This window comes from Acromyrmex echinatior, chromosome 4, assembly GCF_024713525.1.
Source record: "Acromyrmex echinatior isolate Ae372 chromosome 4, ASM2471352v2, whole genome shotgun sequence".
NCBI lineage: Eukaryota > Metazoa > Arthropoda > Insecta > Hymenoptera > Formicidae > Acromyrmex > Acromyrmex echinatior.
In genome coordinates, this window is record NC_141855.1 from 1,276,182 (window position 1) to 1,297,613 (window position 21,432).

General features: G+C 37.8%; 1 protein-coding gene across 1 annotated transcript in view; it reads right to left on the reverse strand.

Moving 5' to 3' along the window:
• The window catches only part of LOC105147615 (neuroligin-1), a 22,439-nt gene continuing 1,007 nt past the window's right edge, over nucleotides 1-21,432 (reverse strand). The window contains exons 2-7 of the mRNA XM_011058762.2: nucleotides 13,019-13,165; nucleotides 10,093-10,281; nucleotides 9,110-9,366; nucleotides 7,212-7,358; nucleotides 6,066-6,490; nucleotides 1-4,720 (exon numbers count right to left, since the gene is read on the reverse strand). Coding sequence (XP_011057064.2) covers nucleotides 3,631-4,720; nucleotides 6,066-6,490; nucleotides 7,212-7,358; nucleotides 9,110-9,366; nucleotides 10,093-10,281; nucleotides 13,019-13,165 — 2,255 coding nt within the window. The 3' untranslated portion in view covers nucleotides 1-3,630. The remainder of the gene's footprint in view (nucleotides 4,721-6,065; nucleotides 6,491-7,211; nucleotides 7,359-9,109; nucleotides 9,367-10,092; nucleotides 10,282-13,018; nucleotides 13,166-21,432) is intronic.

Below are 21,432 nucleotides of genomic sequence, written 5' to 3' on the forward strand. Positions count from 1 at the left end.
TTACGTTTTGAATCTTTAAGTATTTATTTAAACAAATCCCAACATTCCAAACATTGATAGTTGTATATACGTATGGGTGTGTCTTTTGTGTCTGTGCGCTTTCTATAGACACAAGATAGATTGTGACAGCGTATCAATTTGCCTTTGACTATCTATGTTATGTCCATAGTGTCTTCCTTTTCGTTATTTCTGTATGTGTATTCACTGTCATGCAAGTATCGCCATTTATTTCATCTACAGATTCTCCGATTAAATCGCAGTCAATTTTTTCTCGCAAAAAAAAAATCTTAATTATAAACATCTTCGAAATTTTTTACAATTTTCTAAATGTATTGAGGAATGAAGTTTTCTGCATTAATTAACAATTTTACAAATTAGCATCTTGATTCGAAAAAAATCATTCATTTTTTATTGTTTCCTACACAAGAATGATTAACTCTTTATAACTGACGTGTTCTGCTTATAAAAGAAAATTGCACAAGCAATAAATAGAAAATATTGATTATGGGATATAATTAATTATTAAATCTTAATTTATAAAGACTTCACTATAAAAGAACTATTTGTAATGATGAAATAACAATGGATAATAATATACAAAAACTTGTATATCTGTAATGTATCTTTATTGAGTATGGAAGCCTACAATGATGCAGAGCGATAAACTAATGAGACAACACTTTTTAAAAACATAAATATATAGACAACTTTCAAATTACCTGATATTATAAAGAGTTAAATCTCAATATATTTCAGCCGAAAAAAAGAAGTCGCTTGACTGAAGAATTTGCAGACGAAAGGAATGGTGTCAGTAAGGAATTCTCACGGGGCTCAATTTTAGCCGCACAAATAACATTGAGCTTTAGTTACGATGCAAATGAAGCTAACTTGACGATCCAAATTCGTATTCAAAACCAACGAACAATTGTTTATTACCCCAACGTTTCGTGAATCGATCGAACAGCTCTCCGATTTTACATAGAGCGATACTCTCTTCACTCCCATCTTTGATGACATACCTTAATATCATCAACATCCTGCCAGTAGATGATAACACACGCGAGTGCAATCGAATCAATTATAGCAAGTTTTTCCGTGACTAGGTTAATTAGGAGTTTAGATGGCCCCTCGCGTGGTTTCTCTATAATTACTCGAAAAGTCTTACGGTCATAGGGGTGCTTACGACGACAACGCTTGTCCGTCTCTGATACTTTTGCGACGGACTTGTTTCCTGGAACTATCAATTCAAGATTCAATTCTTGCCACTTTTTAAATTACATTTCGCCGAAGAGCGTTATGGGTTCCGTTGACGAAACGAATCAAGATCAAAAACTTGCCTAGCCTCTAAAGAATTCTTATATATTTTATTTTACATACAAAATGTTCGACTTATACTTCAATAACAATTTCTGTGGGAAATTTTGCAACAATATCTAATGCCATTTTTAAAGTATATTTCATAGACTTGAGACCTGATAAATTTTGATCCTAAACGCCCTTTCAAGCTAAAGACAAGCTAAATATACATTTTGATATATATTCTCTTACACCATTTTATAATAAACAATTTTAATGATTGTAATAAATAACTCTTATCAATAATACTGAACATATTCGATCAGACTCAAAATACTAATCGTGTATTAGTGGCCGATCGATACGTCTAAGCACCCCGAAGAAAAACATAAAAATTAAGATGGACCCAAATACTTTTCGCCTTCCAACTACCATATTTCCAATATTGCACGAAAACTTACAATATACAGGTGACTCTCAACGACAAATTTAAATTTATAATATTAAATTCTGTCATTATTAAATTTTGTTATTATCAAGGGGTCGAAAATGAACACTAATTTTTAAATCATTAAAAAAAAAGATGTCTGTGAATAAAAATTTGAATGAAAGTGAATAAAAATTTAAGTAAGTAATAAAAGCGTAATAATAGATTAGCTTTAACCGAACTGCAAACTCAAACTGACATACTACGAATAATTCAGAGCGCTTACACATGGACCAGTTTTCCAATTGGTCGAAAGTAGAAATTCTTACCTAAACGCTTTCCTTTTATAGCAATCATCAAAAAGTTGTAGCAAATTTATAACTTTTGGAAACAACGCAACTTATCCTTCCTTCTACTTTCGGGGTGACTATTAAAGTCGAAGGAAACTCGTATCACAATACTTCCTGACGAATGTATACATCGTAAAAATGTCTCGAGTGTATAACGCGATCGTCTCAATGGAACGCTAAAACTTCGCATATCGAATTTTTTTCACAAATGCAATTTCACGTTATACAACGACAATTTTCGAAACAACTACACTAACAGAGAGTCACCTGTATCCTCTTAAGTACTCCCCGTTGCCATTAAACCATATAACCCTATCTTGTGTCAAATATGTTCTAATTCCTTACACAAGGCTGCACACACACGCCCAATTACGCTAACGAAAGCCAGCATCTCACAGAGTTTCCCTTTCCCCACTATTTCCTCACATCCTCTCTCCTTTTTACCCTTTCCTTTTCATTCTTTTTATTCTTCTCGTCTATGTCTCACGCACACTCTCTCGCACGAACATACATGTCAGTAGCTAATCATTCTCGTCGTCTTATGAATCTAGAAGTTGAAGCCCAAGACTACCAATTCCTCAATTAATTCCATTTAGTGTTATGGCAAGATTTCGGGCTGAGTTAGCCCGAGCACCACGACGGATATCGCGTGTGCTTGTGGCGAGATGTCTTTAGCATTCATTTTATTCCTGAGATTACGTCAATCCCCCGTTTTACGCGACACTTGCGCCGTAACGACCACCAGACCCGCCTGAAGAGTCAGTGAACTAAGGGTCTGCCGATCCGTGAATTTCAAGCGCCAGACGTTGCCGTCCCTAATGGACGGACGAAGATTCACGTCTCGGGTACAAAGGGACTTCTACGAACCTCCTGTATGTTCTCTTACATGTTACGTGTCCGTTTGTGCGTTCATCAAATTGTGTTACATGATGTGGATCACCAACCGAAGGACTTGGTACAAAATCCTTCAATACAATATAACACACTTTCAACGCTGACTTGTATATGGACACACACACGGCACTGTACAACTTCGTTCGGAGCGAGTAAAAATTATGTTTCACTTTCTTCAATCGCGAAACGCTACGTACGTTGGCAACCATTTCTGACGAGAATCATTAAAACAACAAGGATTGTAAGCTTGAACGCGTTTCTGTGTGTTTAACAGTCTGCAATAAGTAAGTCTTCTAAGAGTAAGAACAGTTTTGAGAAGAGAATTTATATTAACACGACCGCCAAACGTTTACGCCAAAAGGATCGCGCTTTCATCTCGCACAAGTTAATCGAACTCATTGAACACGTGAGCGCGAGAACGTGCTATTTATCCTCAAACGGAAGTAATAATCTCACGAGATTATGAGGGACGAAATTCGCTTCGACAATGACTTAGAAAATCGTGACTCTCGCGTTTTAGGAAGTGTATTCCCGATAATAATCAGAGTTCACAGGCGTCCCTCACCTATACATCTCGATCGATGCTGTCCTCTCGTCACGCCTCATTCGCGAACCACACCCTCCAGCATCAAAGATCTCGAGAGACCGGGATCCCGCACTCTATCACACGGAGATCTCTTGAATTTGCACGCGCTTCTTTGCGCTACCAGGTGTCCCGGGTTGCCGCAGAATTCCAGGGCATGTGAGACCGACGTTTGGTGCCGGAGCCTTGGGCGGGGGCGGTGGTTCCGGCAGGTCCTCGTTATCGTCCTCGCTATCGTGATGAAGACCGCTAATGTTGACTTCATCCATCTGGGCGATAGTGGCGTCTACACAGGGCGACGGCGTGCGGGTCCGTTGAATACACGGACTCTTACTGTAGGATGGCGGTTCCAGGATCCGTTTACCACCGCCGGGTGGCGGTGAGCACTGAAACTCCTGCAATTGCAACTCGAGCTCCTGCACGAGCTTCGCCTTGTGCGGTGGCAGCATCGACGATGGCGAATCTATCATGCTCATGGAAGACGGTAGTCGCTGTTTGCCCGAAGTGTCCATGCCGGAACAACCAGCCTCCAGGAACTCCTCCTTCTTCTTGTTGCTAAAAGTGCCCGACAGACCGCCACTGGTTGTGTTCCGGTCGCGTTGGTGGTATATCCCCGCGAAGATTAGGATGTTGAGCAGCAGCAAGAACACACCCACTGCAATAGTGACTGTAAGAGCCGTGGTATAGCTCTGATAATGACTAGACGCAAGTTTGCGCAGGAGGTTGTTGGGGCCCGGACCTAGATTCGAGATCTGCAATGTTCGCGAAGTGGTAGGTGTGATGGTCGTCGCGACAGTCGCATTCGGGGTGCATTCCGTGGTCGATAGCGCAGTCAGTATCGAGGAGGGTTCCGTGGGTGATGGCATTGGTAACGGAGGTGCTGGTATAGGTACGGCCGTGCTCTGTGGACGCACCGGACCCTCGTAGAGACCAGGATTCTCCGCGAGATGATGGTGCCGCATATTGAGTTCGTAACCCGGCCGGTGCAGTTGCGGCAGCAGATTCAGCCAGAGGGACATCTTGTGGCCTCTGTAGTGCGAACGCATCTCCGGGCTGTGAGCGGCCTCCAAGTACAGTTGATTTATGGAATCGTACGAGTCCCAAAACGGCGGACTCGTCGCCAGGCCGTTTTCCAATCCCGAGGACAAAGGACTCGCGCCATTTGGATCCCTAGAACAACGAGCGAACCGCGATTCTTTGACAAATGGATTGAAACTGCCGCGAGGCTTAATATTCTCTCCCACGCTTTACGTTGCGTTCCTATTTTGTTGAATGTTCAATCTTCAAACAAAAAAAAATCAATATATTTCAAAAAATATCGCACGAAAATAATATCGCACGAATTCAATACAGTTTATTTTGTTATACAATTAATTGTATAGTGATATCGTGGTTTATTAAAAAAATTATAAAGATATAATTTTATTATTTGCAACAAATTATTTGAAACGTTTTTCTAAATTGACGAAAGCTAAAATTGAGGCTTCCGAAGCGAACATCTTACGCTGCTCTGTGCAATATTTTACCACAGTGCGCAGGCAGAATTCCAAAATCCGTCGTGTCGATGACAGAGTAATCATCCAGATAGCCGCCGATCCGCAATTAGAGATGCCAAAATCACTTCGCGTCTTCGCCACTAACAAATCTACTCTACTTCGAGATTGCGAGCTTTCGCTGAGCGTGTTAACGGCCTTTGCGGGAGTTGGCTCCAAAATCCTCTCGCAGCTGTAACTTTACCCTTACTACCATTACCAGCCTTCAGACTCCCCTCTTAGAGAGTAATCGAAGTGTATGCGATGCTTAAGTTCTGAAGAACTTTGAACCGGGTGAATTAACGAGAGAGGTTCACTTATCCGATTAACCCTTTCATGCCCATACGCCAGTTATTTCACGTCGTAGTGTCGCCGATTAATGTTAATCGCATATTTCAACCAACAGAGTGTTTAACAGTAATTAAACAGTACGGTAACTTTTTGCGATATTCTCAAAAATGTTCATCAATTAAGTTCATCGATTAAGATAGAAAAAAATCTACAGTGTACTTCCATCTAATTTCGTTTTCTTTTCTTTTCTTTTTACTTATGTTTTTTTTTTCTTTCGCTTTATTTTATTTTATTTCATGTCTTATACTACTGTATTCTATATACACTTTTCTTATGTTCTCCATTATTCTCTATTTTTCAAATTTTTCCTTCATGCCATTCTTTATTGCTGTTCTTAAAAAACTTGCACTGGAATGATATACGATCAACACGATACTACAAATGCTTTAAAGCGTTTTTTAATTGGTCAATTTGAAAAGTTCCTTCTTCTAATTGATCAATCAAACGTTTCAAAGCATTTGTAGTAAGACTTCGACCGCAGCTATAATAAACTTCTACCTACCTATTTATTTACTTATCTATCTATTAATATTTTGATTTTCATTTTAAACTGCCCTGTCTTTAATGGACGCGGTCGGACATTAATTTCATCACTAGACGCGAAGAATGAAAGAGAAGCGGAAAGGACTTACCCACGCCTCACGAAGTTAGCCAGGTAGTGTACAAGTAGTTTCGACAGATTCTCGTCGGCTGGGGTGTAGTTGCCAAAGGTGGGCACCACGGACGTGACTTCGCCGCGAAGAAAAGGTATACCCAGGAGATATGGTATCTCCTCGCCCCTTTGGCTCGGCAGTTCACCCGGCTGGAAATGCAGGAAATAGCCACGTCCCTCCGAAGTCGAATGCAGTAAGGCCAGTCTGAGGAGTGGCGCGGCGACTTGGCCGTCTCCGAGGAGAGATAAGAGACCTTCGCAGATCGCCACGGGACTCTGTTCGCCTCGCTCCCAGTCGGTATACTCGTTCCGAAGAGTCGAATAGATTTCATGCAAATGGTACCGGTAGGTGTTCCGGACGTAAGTGCGCAATATACGGTCCCTCCTCGTCTCATTCAAGCCGTTCTGCGAACCGGTAAGAATTTCACCCGTTTTTTGCGACGCAGAAGAAGTGAATACTTGCACACGTGAATATTATGCTTCTTTGCGTCACGAATTTATCGCAATTTTTGTAAAATAATCTTTATTATCTTCGATACCAACTTTGTGCTATCAATCATTCATGGAAAATCGCCGCGAGATCTTACAAATAATCGAATGATATTTCCGCTGATATATCTGTGTACGGATTATTAATTTGATCACGATCAGTAAAACATGAGTATGCTATTATAGTGCGATATCCAGTGGCCGTGACCATCGGAGAGTCAATAATATCCGGAACGATTGGCGAACACAGACTTGCGATGCAATCATGTGCAGCTCGTCAATTTGTCAAACTGTATCCAATCGATGTCAATTACATATTATGCGTGAAGTGTCCGGTCATTAATCAAACAATTACTTCCGCTCTAATATAAATTTCTTGATAAAATCGATATAAAAATAAAAGTATGATCAATAATAGCAACGGAGAAAAACAGATTAAAAAGTACGAAGCTTTTTATTCTACTAACGAAGATATCATGAAAACATGGAAACTGTAATCTGGAAATCGAGGAGTTTGCAAGAAAAACCAGAGATCCAAACAAAAAGGATACTACTGTGTAATTAATGTATTTTGTATTTTCCTTCACGTGGTTTTTTTTTTTCCCGAATGAGCGTAACGATTGCGAATCCCACTTACCTGTAAATCTTCCTCGGTGAGATTCACCCAAGCTTCATCGGATGTCAAACCAAAAAGTAAATCACGGTTGCCGAAGTCCGCGAATTCAGCGCCGGGCCCGGGCACGATCGGCATTAGTCCCGAAGAAGAGGCAGTAGGCTGGAAATTCTGAACAAAGAAATCTTCTTTTTCATGCTTAGTATAGTAACGCATGTTTAGTATATCAATGAGGTTCATTTTGATTCTCAATCTTCTCTATTCACTCTCGCTTTCCCCATATCATTGTTAAATAAATCTCTACTCCACTTAGGTACATCCCTCTATCACGTACAGCTAGTAATTTCTATTTAACGTCATATAAATTAACTTAGTCGCCGTACATTTTAAAGCGGAAACGACAAGGAGAGACTTGACTGCTTTGTAATAAATCGTGGTTGCGATGTTACCTACATGCACGTTCATCTCTCCCGATTTCGCATTTAATGTCGCGATATCGCGATGAGCTCGAGCAACCAGACACTATCAACGAATGAGTTAATGGAGCATGCACGAAGTAGCTATTACGGTTCTCGGATCCGTCATCCGTCAGCCGGTCGCTCTTTCAATTAACAGATTCATCGTTTACCTTGTCGTCTCATTCGCTCTTGCGCAAAATCAATACATCGGTCGGTCGCCGATTGGACTAATATCCGCATACAATTACAACATTCGCGAATTCTGTAATCACTTGGATGAAACGCCGATCATGACCCATGTTTATTTAACACCCGTTGTTATATTTACTTACATCGCGATGGATATTCCATGCGTAACCAGCATTTAAACGGCGGATGCGGAAACAATACGTGTATATATTTTGCGAAAAAGATAGAGGATGTAAATGCAAATTTTATGAAAAATAGCTTAACGTCAAAAGCGACGCTGAGTCGAAAGACTCAGCCGGACATCTCGAAAACGTTCAGATAACATATTAGTGTGTCATTTACAAAAACCGCTAAAAAGTACCGATATATATTCATAGTAATTTTCGCCAACTTTATTCTCGGCTTAAAATGGATCTCTTCGTCTCTGTTTCTCTCTCTCTCTCTCTCTCTCTCTCTCTCTCTCTCTCTCTCTCTCTCTCTCTCTCTTTGGATAGATGGGAGTATATTTAGACGTATTAAGAATATTTTCTCTATTATTATATGCATCTAATATGTTTTCTTAGTAACAATGTAATGTTTATCTTATGTAATGATGTTTTATACTTAAAGTGGTATCTACAATTTTAAAGCAGATTTTAAAGCATAAAACTTAAATATCTTAAACTTTAAAAAATTGACCAATCACATGTTGAATGTGAAAAGGATAATCGACTATGATTGATCAATTTTTTAAAATAAGAAAAATATTTGATTGAATTAACTGAAATTCTGGAATAATTCAGAATTCTGGTTAAGTCTATAAGATTTCTGACTAAATCAACTAGAATTCTAGTAGATTTAACCCAGAAAATTATGAATGTTGGTTATTTCAATTAGAATTCTAGTAAATCTAACCAGAAATTCTGGATTATTCATTTTCCATCAGAATGCCAATTCATTCAATCAAACATTTTCTCTGTGTAAGACTTAAAGCTTAAGTTTTACGCCTTAAACTGTCAATGTAAATGCCGCTTTGGAGAACGTAAGTCTCTCTACTAAATAACGATTTTCTCTTCTCTCTCTCTCTCTCTCTCTTTCTCTCCTTAAATTCTAAATTGAGAAACGGACAAACAGGATTGATTAAACTGCAATTAAGATTAATTAATGGCGTATTACGGTTAACAGCGTAGTAAAACCGAAGCAATCAGGCAGAGCAGATCGTAAAGCAAGTGGAAACGGCGCGCGTTACTGTTCTCCAGTCTCGAGATTATCGATTATCGGATCGAATCGTCTCACCTGATTGACTGTCGGTGGCAGAACAGTCCCATCGACGAAAGGTGCAAATCCGGAAGTAAATCTTGGCGGATCCAGCTGCACCGCCAGTAGCTCCTCGACGCTCTTTAAACGAAGGCACGGTGCGATATCGTCGGCCTCAACGTCACCGGGACATTTGATCTTCTCGGCGACGCGACGCTTCACCATCAGCGGATCTCGCTGCACCGCCCATGGCGAGAGGGCCGAACCACCGAGCAGAATCACCCTCCCGATCAGCTCTAAAATATTCGTTGAAAACTCTCGCTAATTGCAATATAGTTAATAAAATGCGAGGAATGTTCGATAAATCTTTAATTATTATACAGACAGTAATATATACATCGATGTTTTATTATTTGAAAATCCAATATTTCGCAAACAGGAAATCAGTCTCTTATTATTTTATGTACATAAAAGCTTATCTCATTTAAATGTTATTTAAGCCCTTCCTTTTTATTGGAGAATAGAACTTAGACACGATTATACTTGTGAGATCGATAAATCAGTTTCAATTAGCATGTCTCTCTCTCTATAGACAGTTATATCGACATCAATCAGAGTTAAACGTGATTAAATCAATTTCCTTTGCAAGCAACTATAATTTACAACAGAACTGCAGTTCAATTAATATACTCAATTTCATTTATCATATGAATAAGCGGAAAGAAAGTTTGCAATTGTTTCTTAGAAGCGCGACATAAAATAAATAATAAATACAAATTATTAAAAACGTATCTCTCTGAACCGATAAATAAATAAAACGTTCCGTGTGGACGTTGTAAAAAAAAAAATTAAAGTAAACAAATTCATAGCGTACGCTAGCAGCTCGCTTTTCCATACAAAATGGATATACCGCGTCAGCGGTAAATACAACCGACAGCACGTTAACCAACCCGAGTTGACTGACAACTGCAGTGTGCGCAACCGATCGGCCACATAAGCCGCGAAACAATTAAACTCCTTACCTTTTGCCATAGGAGAGACGGCTAAAAAATTGGCGAGGGCCGCCCCGGTGCCGTGGCCCAACAACGCCAGTCGCCCAGGATCGCCACCGAAAGCTCCGAGATTCTCGCGCAGCCAATGAAGCCCCGCCACCAGATCCATCAATCCATAATTGCCCTGTGCGCTCCCTTTCGAGCCGGTCTTCAAGAAGCCTGCAGTTTCAACGTGCTCAAATTAGGAAATCGGCTCATCTACGCCCGATCGAACGGAGCGACGAGGATGTTCAAATATTCGACGCCGCTAATTCCTGAGAGTTTCCACGAAGATACAAGCAGAATATCTCGCGAAACATCGTAACGCGTAACATCGTACTCTTGTTATTCCGGAGAACGAAAAGTGGAAAAGTCGCCGAGAAAGAGAGAACTTGGTTGGAAGATCCATTCAGACATTTCCAGTTGCCTCCTCCCTGTTTTCGAGGAGGTTTCTTCCTACACTTCCCATCGTCCTTTTTACGCGCGAATCTCGGCGATCAAAAAACTCTGTTATGTCAATCACAAACTTTCGCTAAACTCGGGTACGCTCACTTTTAGTGTATGCTTTAACAGGAAAGGATTGTCTAAGTTAATTATTGCTAAATTAGTTATCGTTGCGGAGACGAAAGTCGGGATGTACTCACACACGTGCGTATATACAGGCGTACAGCTATTGTAACGGCGAGCTATACTCGGAGAATAAACCGGATTAAAATTAAATATTTGCTCGTCGGTACTCAATCCCGCTCGCTTCAATTTGCTACCGACTCACCTACGGGCATGTCACTTTGCTTCGCTATCTGCCTGCAAGATGAGTTTTCCATTTCAATCCGATTCACCTTTTAATTACATTCACATATCTACCCACTGTATTGGTACCAAGTTTTAATTACGCTAGTATTTAGCGTCAGAAAAATATCACAGAGTAATGACTCGAATAATACAGAATAAATGTTTTCGCTGCTACTCATCAGAAAAAAGATTTTTTTTTTTTTTGCATAAAATACACAAATGTTTTTAATTATTATATATTTATTCATTTTTACTTTCGTCCGTTGAGTTTTTTTATTTGCTCTACAGAGAGTGCAGCAATTTGCGAAACGTTGCACTATATATGTGATAGAAGATATATTTAATATTATTTAACGCGATGGTACGATCGGAAATTTATTTATGTCATGAGTGGCGTGAAACCCGTAAATGGTGCGAAACAGTGAAAAAGCACGAGTAATAAGTGGAATAACAAGAAAAAAGACGGAAGAAAATGGAATCGGTTGGCCATGCGGTATTGGATAACGCCGCAGGCATTGTTTCGCTTCAACGATGAACAAAACGCATACGGAACTGCAGGCTACCGACAAAGAGAAGCGCGAAACCAGCCCCGGTATGGTGAAAATACAGCGTATCGATATCGAAAATTGTTCCACTGCCTGCCCCTGGGCTTCTTTCATGAATGGGGGATACGGTGTTGTAAACACGCTTGCATACCTTCCGAATAATACGTTGTTTATCGCTTTATCCGCGATTAGGTGTATTCGTACCTCTAAATATCGCAGTTGCAAATAGCACCAGAAAATAAATACAGATTACAACATTGTGGGTGGTACATTCCCACGATAATAAAGTGTGGTACGAAAATCGTGGATACGCGCATACGGAGGCATAATACATTTTTAATTAACGCAAAATTGCAGAGATTACCTAGCATCGCGAAGAGAGACTCGCTCGGATGCCCAGATAAAATCCATTTTACGAATTAACTAAATAAAAAATGAGTTTTTATCCGGGAACAACGTAAATTCACCGGCGAGACGGGATCCGTTCCGATTCCTCACGCTGAACGAATATCGATTACACCTCACAGCCATTCTTGCTGTGCTCCAGTTTAAATTGCGCGCATAATATTTAGTAGATGCTGAAAAGCCGGTCTCGCACGTATAACAAACGAGCGCAAAAATCCATTCGCATGAAAATACCTTCAGCCTTACGTGTCCCCTTCTTCGTCCTCATTAAACTCCCTTTGTTTCTTCCCCCTTTAATTCCGCGCATTTTTAATTTTGGCACACGTACATGTAATCCCCTGTCTCTCTTTCTCTTTCTCTCGCGTGAACGAAAACGCATTCTGCGTCTTACAACTCCTATGTTTCCTATATTCAAGTTGGCGTTGTGTTTTTAAAGAGTTACAACTATCACAGAAATAACAACCTCCAGAGAGAAGAATTTCCATATATAACTACGAGGAAAGTAATCTGGTAAGATCTCGACAAACTTTTCCTAGCTGCCACGAATAATGAGATCATTCCTTTAACTCTGTCGAAAGAACAAAAGAGCTAGTCGCGCTGTGTAATAAACAAAGCGTGGCAAACTCGGCACACTTTATAACGCGAAAACTTTCTATCAGTTCTTGCGCACAAAATAGTAATGCAAATGCCTGATTATCATATTGTCCTTGTTATGCTCAAAATAATAATTTCTTGGCAGAGGACGCGCATGTTTATTGGGTATTGATCAATGTGTCAAATTGTCAATTACCAATAAACGCTCATTACCTGAAAAAATAATTGTTACGATTTTACGATTCTTTATAACGAAACACGTCAGTTTAAAATTATGTTATTCTAATGTTAAATATTATTATCGACGCAAGAATAAATAATTACGAATGAGAATAGGAGGATAGGAGAAAATTTCTTTAGTCTTTTTTCATTTTGAGACAAAAAAAACGAGTAATATTTCTTTAAAAGGTGTCCTGCTTCATCTTCCCGCAAACAATTACGACATACGTGAATGAAGTAGTAAAAAATAAAATTTATAAAATAATTGCAAACGTTCGCAAGGCGTGTCCCACTTTCCGATACGACGCGGGCGTGGCAAAAAGGAACGATCTGTTTCAATGAACAAGTATTGCAGAGCTTACCAAGCACACCAAGACGAAAATTGATAGAGACGACAATAAGGCGTCCGTGAGCAGCCAGGGCGGTTCCGTCAAATGAATTTCCGGCGCCCCACGAATATGAATCGCCATGAATAAGGAGGAGGGCCGGTAGCGAGTCCGCGATACTACCTGCAACATTAGAGAACATTCTACCACATCTCTTTGCAAACATAAAGTACATATATATATGTGTGTGTGTGTGTGTGTGTGTGTGTGTGTGTGTGATAGAAATATAGACAAATATATATATAGATAAGAATATATGTGCGTGCGTGCGTGTGTGTGTGTGTGTGTGTGTGTGTGTGTGTGTGTGTGTGTAATAGAAATACAGCAAATATATGAAGATAAGAATACTCATATTACATCATCAAAATGTATTATTGTATCGTGTAAATTACACAGTAATTATATAAAGCAAAGGCGTTGATTGAACGATGTTTGTAATCTCCTTAATTATTCTCGGTAAATAAATATATTTTATTTTACTCAAATTACAATTCTTTTTAGAAAACTGCAATCGTCTCCGATCTTAATACATTCTCTTATCAATATGAGATCTACAGGTGTGTATACGCAACTAATCCTATTGTAATATAATGAATATAAACACAGTAAAACACCTTCTACAAATTAGGCCAGATAAAAGTGTCGAAATAACTGGCTAAAAAGCGGCTTTAAATTTCCATAAAATCTCGTGACTAAAATTACATAAACTTATATGAGCTAATAGCACGTGATTTATAAAATACGCGTTATGAATCCATGATAACATTACATAATTCTGAACTTCATTGACTAAACATCGCATTTAATGTTTCACAAAAAATTATACACATGTATTTAGCAATTAAATACAGACAGTGTTTACAAAAAGAATATCAATGCAAATATTATCCATTATTGATCATTAAAATATAAATGTGTACTTTTAATCTTTGCTCCATGAACGCTCCAAACTTCAAGCACATAAATATGGAATATTTACATTCATATTTGTAATAATTATGACATTTATAATAAATCTTAATAATTAATTAAAATATTTTTAATTATATTTTAATACATACCTATATTACGTATATTTTTAATTAATAAACGATTAAATATTTAACTTACGATTTTTAATATTTCACATATAAAAGAATATTAATTTTTTTATATGTTAAAATCGGCAAGTCCGATTTTGAACGATCCAAATATTGTAATTATGAAGCGTTTACTTGAGTGAAAGATCTCGATTTATACGTAAATCTTGAAGGGAGACTTTCCATAAAATTTGCATTTTACTCCCTCTTAGCAGGGTAATGCAGCTGTCTCTATCAATCGCGACGTCAAATTCCATGTAATGCGCAACGGCGATCGAAATATAATCATCCCTGGAACGAACTATCATGCCGAGCTAAGTGATGGCAAGGACACCTGTTGCGATCCTGATAGCGCACTAGACGACAGATAGTTAAGTAGATGAACAAGTAGGCGAACGAGACATCTTCCGTAATTTCACTGTGCGTATTTTTCCATTGGGAGCTGTGAAAACTTATTCCTATCCAGCCGCCTGTTTGCGATCGTATCTCAAAACGTTTACGAGCGACTCGCTACTTTTATTGCTTTCTCAGTATCGACTCATCTTTGTCGGAAATTTATAAATTATAGATTTTTTTTTATGAATGAAAAATACTAAAAAAGATATTTACCGATTTAATTATTTACTAGACTATTTTGGGTCTTCTATTGCTACTCTCTTAATATATAATATTTAGGAATAACTAGGAAAATAGAAATAATTCCATTCTATTTCGAGTCGTGCCACAATTACGTATTAATTAATTAATTTTAGTAATATAATTCTCAATTAAAATTCTATAATCTAATTTTCTATAGATTTCTCACAATTAGATTAATTTAAGAATAATTTTCCACTTGCTATTCAAGAAGATTATTTCCTATAGCTAAATATTTCGCTAAACTTGTTCATATAGTTCAAGTATTTTACATACTTGTTTATATATTGATAAAATTTTATTTTAAGAAAAATATTTGCTTTTCATTTTTTATATTTTTCTTAGATTGTAGCAGGAGTATAATCTTTTATCACAAGTGATGGGTGAAATTCTGGCTCCGCACGTACATACGAAATATATGTATAGCGCCTGAGCTTCTACATATTACGTTCCAACTCAGCGTGTAACACGATTATATAACATGTTGGGAAAAGGAGAAAGGGTGGATACTGGGGACCAATAAATTCATAAGCAAGTTAGCAGAGATTCGGAAATGAGGAAGCTTTTTGAACGACCCGACATATATCAGGTACTAAAGTTCGCTCTTAATGCGAAAAGGTCGTTATCTCAAAGTCTTAACGAGAGATCACGAAGTCGTTATCGTGAACTAACAGAAATTTTGAAGCATTCCAACGTGTCCTTGTACACTAAAAGGTTTTATATATATATATATATATATATATATAAAACCTTTTATATATATATATATATATATATATATATATACTCTTTAACAAAAAAAAGTTACGCACAGACCTAACGTCGGGAGTTTTCTCGTTAACAATAATAGATACAGCCTCGACACGTAGAACCCTTCTCATCGAGAGAAATCGAAATAGTTCTGTGACATTTTGCCGTATCTATTACTGTTTCCGAGACAATAGCCTTTTCTTTATCTAGACATGTGCATAACTTTTTTGTCAAAGAGTATACATATATGTATATCTTCTTCAATCCAGTTCTATGCACGTATTACATACGTCGTATGAAATGAAACAAATATATTCTCGATTTTATTTTAATTAATTTTCTTAATTATAATTTTATAGAAAATCTATAAAAATTGTAAAAATCTTGAGAATCGGATTTACTTAAATAAATAGTTTCCTATAGTCTTTCTTTTAGACAGTTTAAATTGCGCATGGTTAAAAACCTTCCTAAAGTTAGACAGTTAATTAAAGTTTCCATCAGTTCCTCCAGATTACGTTCATTGTACAACCATTACAGATAACGATCGATCTTTGACCACGGTCTTAAGTGCGAACAGATTAAAGAATCGATCCTAACGTGCATATATGTCGGTGCTTGTCGAAGTCCTCTTCATTATCGTGTCCTCTCTCTAGATTAATGTCTCAACGGCCAGACAAGAAGAACGTCGATCCGATACGAAGCTACCTCACTCCCGCGGTGCTTGCAGGTTCTCTCACGTGAATCAAATAATCGACTGCAATGCACTACGGAATTGAGGATGCAACGCATCCTTACACTTGCATTCCTTTACAGTAGTCTGTCTTTCTCTCTCTCTCTCTCTCTCTCTCTCTCTCCCCCCCCCCCTCTCTCTCTTTCTCTCTGTCTTCCGTTCTACTCGAGGAACTCCTTTCGCTTTATCTTGCTCCTTCCAATACCTCGGATCTCTTCGGTCCGCTTCATTTCTTCTCGTATGCAGCATCGGCCTCGCCATTGTGCTGCCGAGGCACCCTGGTTTCTCATCATTTTCCAGATAAAAGTGCGCTTTATTCTTTCATTCTTCTTCACAGCGACGAATTCCTCACGCGAGACACGCCAATACGCACAAAGCCGAGAGATGCTCGCTGCTCGATCGGGGAAACGACAGCCGGATGAATTCGCGAGCGAACGCCCCCGCTCGTCCCTGTGTCCCGAATATTATTTTCACGTGATCTTCACATTCACCGACACTCGGAGCGTTTCTCTATGTCTGTGTCGAAGTACATTGCCGTAGAGTATTGTATTAAATCTACCTATATCAAATTTTTCCACGAGTTATCGCGTCACAAAGAATAACGTTCGCTTGCAAGCGTGAATGAAAGATGATCGATATATGCAAAGCGTAGTTAAATTTAACAATATAAAGAAGAAAATATCGCACATTCATAAGAATTCAACATTCAAGAATATTTTACAGTAAAAATCACATAAAAAGAAAAATTATTAAATGATAAAGAGAAAAGCATTCGCTGCTTGTTTTTATTTTATTACGGTGTGAATATAACAAAGCATACCGTTGATTATCTTGAAATATAAAGAATCTGTATGAACTTACGTACATATTTAGCGAATGCAGTAATTTTATTTTCCATACCGTAATATTAGGTATTATATTAAATGACAGTATCGTACATTAAATTATAAGTAAAACTTATAATCATATAAATTTAAATTAGTCGCAGATTATAGGTTTTCCATTCGTGACATATTCATGGACAACAGATAATATCTTTTTTACATCATAATTATATTAAATAAAATTCTTATATTTGATATATAAAATCTATTTAGACAAAATTATTTAAATTAATCACATATTATTTTTTGTTCGTGACATATTCATGGACAATATCTTATTGTTAGATCATAATTAAACAAAATTCTCGTTATTAAATAAATAAAATTTATAATCACGCGTTTAAATTAATCGTAGATTATAATTATTTTCAGTTTGCTGTATATGAATGATATCATAAGCATTCTCAGAATGAAGCATCGTCCAGAGATGCGAGTCGTCATCGTCGCCGTTGCGTAATAATAGGTGTAGGATATAACCATAAAAATAATTTCGCGACGATGATCCAAGAGCCTTCAATCTGTCGAATAAACGCAATATCGCTAAAATAAGCACAAATTCTACTTGATATACGATATATTCCTTCTTGCGCAATGTCCGTATTACTCGTAACTTCGTATGATTCCATATTTTATCCAACGTGAAGCTTCTATTCTGTTTATGGATTATACTTTTATTGTAATATCGCATCGGAAAAGAATTTTTAATATAAATGTGAGGTCAAAATTGAAATCTTCAAACTAGAGAATCATCGATTTCCTCAATTATTTCTGCACGAATTCGTGCAGAATTAAAGTAACGTTGTAAACTCCTAATCGTAAGCACCACATTGTGCGATCGAGATTGAGAAACGTTTTTTTCCCATTCCTTCTCTCTCGCATTTAAATTCCGCATATTACAGTCGCGTTTCAATAACGCGAGTGCGCCACGAGCGAAGGAGTTCAAACTCTCGTCTGAATTTTCCGCGACGATATCCAGAGATGAAAGATCGAAAACTAAGCTGCTTACGCACGAGTAGTGATGATAGTGGTGATGATGGTGCTGTTACTGCACACCCCCATGCGTTGTCAGTGAAGAGACAAGCAAGAGAAAAAGTAGGGCTCTGTAAAAAGTAGCAAGAGGATTCAACGTGATAGCAAAGGAAGCAACGGCTCGTTCTCTTTAATCCGGCTGAAACGTCGGGTAGTTACGGCTTTTTATTCGACAGTATAATAGCGGCCTTTCTGTAAGAGGTCCCATAGAACAAAAAAAAAAAAAAGAAAACGGAAAAAATCGCATGTGGATCGCGCACCATCGCGAGATTCACAACGTCTCTCATACGTGCTCTATCTCCGACTGATCGCATCTTATGAAAATCATGGAGCTTTCACGCTTTTAATTAATCCCGTACATCCGCATTATCTCGGGCGAAAAAAATTTATTTTTCACAAAGATTTATATCCCTCTTATTAATGTATGGCGTACAAATTCTTTCTTACGAGAAAGAAATTTCCTTTGGTATACACGATATCTTCGTGCTCTCTTATCGAAAATTGGAATAGACATATTTATCTTAAAGCGCAGCAAAGCCAAACTGTTCAAGAGAACCGAACTAGGTCAGACCTTTATACACACAATCGGGAATATTACAGAATTCAACAAATCCGGCCGAATCCCTATCTGAAAATTTATCACGGGATGCAGTCTGTTGATCTCCATATCTGTGATCCGTATATTGGTTCGCGTTTACACTTCATCTGAAAGTCTCTCGCTGTATTCGCAATCAGAAAAGCATCTTCGCGAGCGATCGATCCGCTCTTTTGTTACAGACACCCATTCCCGCTCTATCCCCAACCCCCACGCTAAAAGCTGCGAGGAAGTGATGGTAGGGGAAAGGGGTAAAAAGGGTGGGAGGGTGGAGGAGTAGAAGAGTTTTCTTGCGAAGGAGACCAGCATCGCGACAGCCACGCGAAATCGCGACCACTATAAAGTCGTATCGAGCTCTCAGCTCTCGGCTATGTGGAGTGTGATATTTTTTTTTTCTCTACCGCCTCCTCCCTACCGCCTTTCACCCCCTTGATTGTACTCTACGTTGAAATTAGTTCTAACCAAAGGTATAAAGCATGGACCAAGCCATATCTAAATAGAATATCTGACGTGGTTAATAAAAATGAAAGAGAGGAGAAGCGTGAAAATAGCCAATCTCTCTCTTTCTAACAACATTACACCGTGAATAGAAAGAGACTAGTTATCTTCGCGTTTTATTTCTTTCATTTTTGTCGACAGTTGTACACACGATTACGTAATTCGTGCTCTATGTTTTTGACTCTAACAATCTGGCAGAAATCATGGTCGGTGAAATTATTGCTCACAATCGCTATAATCTTCTTGCGCTCTCTTTGCATTTTATATTTCAGTATTTCTGTACTAGAATAATCGGAAAGAATGGGATGAGAAAGAGGGATGAAAGATATACGCTAATCAGTGATATCGCGTAATATCGCGCATGGATCATTCATGAGATAATCTTGTACTGTTAGATAAATTTAAAGGTCTCCCTCTCTCAATTCTCTGCATTTTTCACGAGCAAGAAGCTTAAGCAAGCAATTAAGGTCAACACGTCTCTCTCAGCGCAGAAAAGTTCATCCAAATTCCAAATGTGAGTGATAGCACTTACTAAGGTTCTTTGTGATACAATACGAGGAAAAGATAATAATTTCTAGATGAATAATTCTACTTTCATGAGAGCTCATTACACCCCGTTGTCTAGACCTTCTGCCGAATTACCACGTCGTCGTGTACAATATACGTGTAGTCTCATGTCCAGCGAAAGAGGAAGAGCGGATCGCACTGTAAATAGAACGCTCGTCGGAATCGGCTAAATGTAATTTCAACGGAAGTGGAACATCATTTGCGAAACTCTGTGAATATCTAACAGGCTCGTGCTCGTGCGTCCGGTGAAGAAAAAAAAGTTGGCGACCCGGCGTGCATATCTACATATGTATCTACTTGTCGCGCAGAATTATACGCGCGCGATGTCATTGTCACGTGTCGTAACGCACCGATGCTGCATTCCCGAATGCTCCGATAATCAGATTATCACAAAATGAAATTGCGCCTCTCTCTTCTCCCCCCCTCCCCTCCCTTCCCTCCCCCCTTGGTGGTTGGCGACGCGCTTTCGACCAAGTTGAGCAATTTACCTAAAATTGGACGGTGTTTCGAAACAGAGTCTCGTGAAAATATCACCAAACTTTTACGTCGTAAGATACATTCCGAAAAGTTCAGCTTATGTTTCCGTGGCGAATTTTGTATTCGACAATGGACCGTATGGTGCAGGATTTTCCAAACAGTGCATCGCAAGAGCTTTACGTATTTTCACATATTTTTCACGAGAATTTTGTTTAGGATTTAGAATACCAGTGTTTCTATCTCAAACAAACAGAAGGATACAAGTCCTATGAAACGTAGATATCTGAAATATTGTTACAAGCTTTTTTAACATTATTTTCTACTTAAAAAAAGAAAATGTACTGCAATATTGACGAAAACATTTTCACAATCGTTTCTTTAATCTTCAATTTATAGAATTTTTTAATCATAAAATTGTTGATAATTGTTTCATATCTTTTAAAAAAACTATAAAAAGAATTTATTTTTTAGAAAGCACAAAGAATATTCGAGGGTAACAATATTATTTTATACATCATATTATTATTTTATCCAATTATTACTCCTATAATGTATATGTATAAAAAATAATTACAATTTAAAATAGACCGATGAGAATGAATTTAATTGAATAAGGAAAATCCAATTTTTCAATCAAAATAAATTTTAGTGCTTAAATATTTCTATTTGCATTTATATCAGACATATATTGTATATAAATTCATACAGAATATTTAAAAAAAGTAATAATAATATATAAAAAGTATCGTAAATATATACATGTATTAATATAAATAAAAATCACATTTATAGTAAAATTAATTTATCGCCAAAAAAGTAGAATCCTTTGTAAAACAGTCATTACCAGCAAAGTGCTTTAACATATTGACGTTCAGCAGAGAAAGCAGTTTTGCTGTTGTAAAATTCTCCAATATGATTGGTTTATACATTTAAAGCCACAAAGAATCGAAAGAAAAATTCAATCGTATCGAAGAATTTTGTAACAGTTGTAAAGCTACTTTCTCTGTTGAATGCAACCATTCTTTATTCTACCAAGCAACATTTTTCCTACTCAGTAAACAAAAAACATTTTGAAACATTCTAGCAACATTGCAACAACATTGTAACGTTGCTACAACTGGAATGTTTCAAGATGGTTTTTGCTT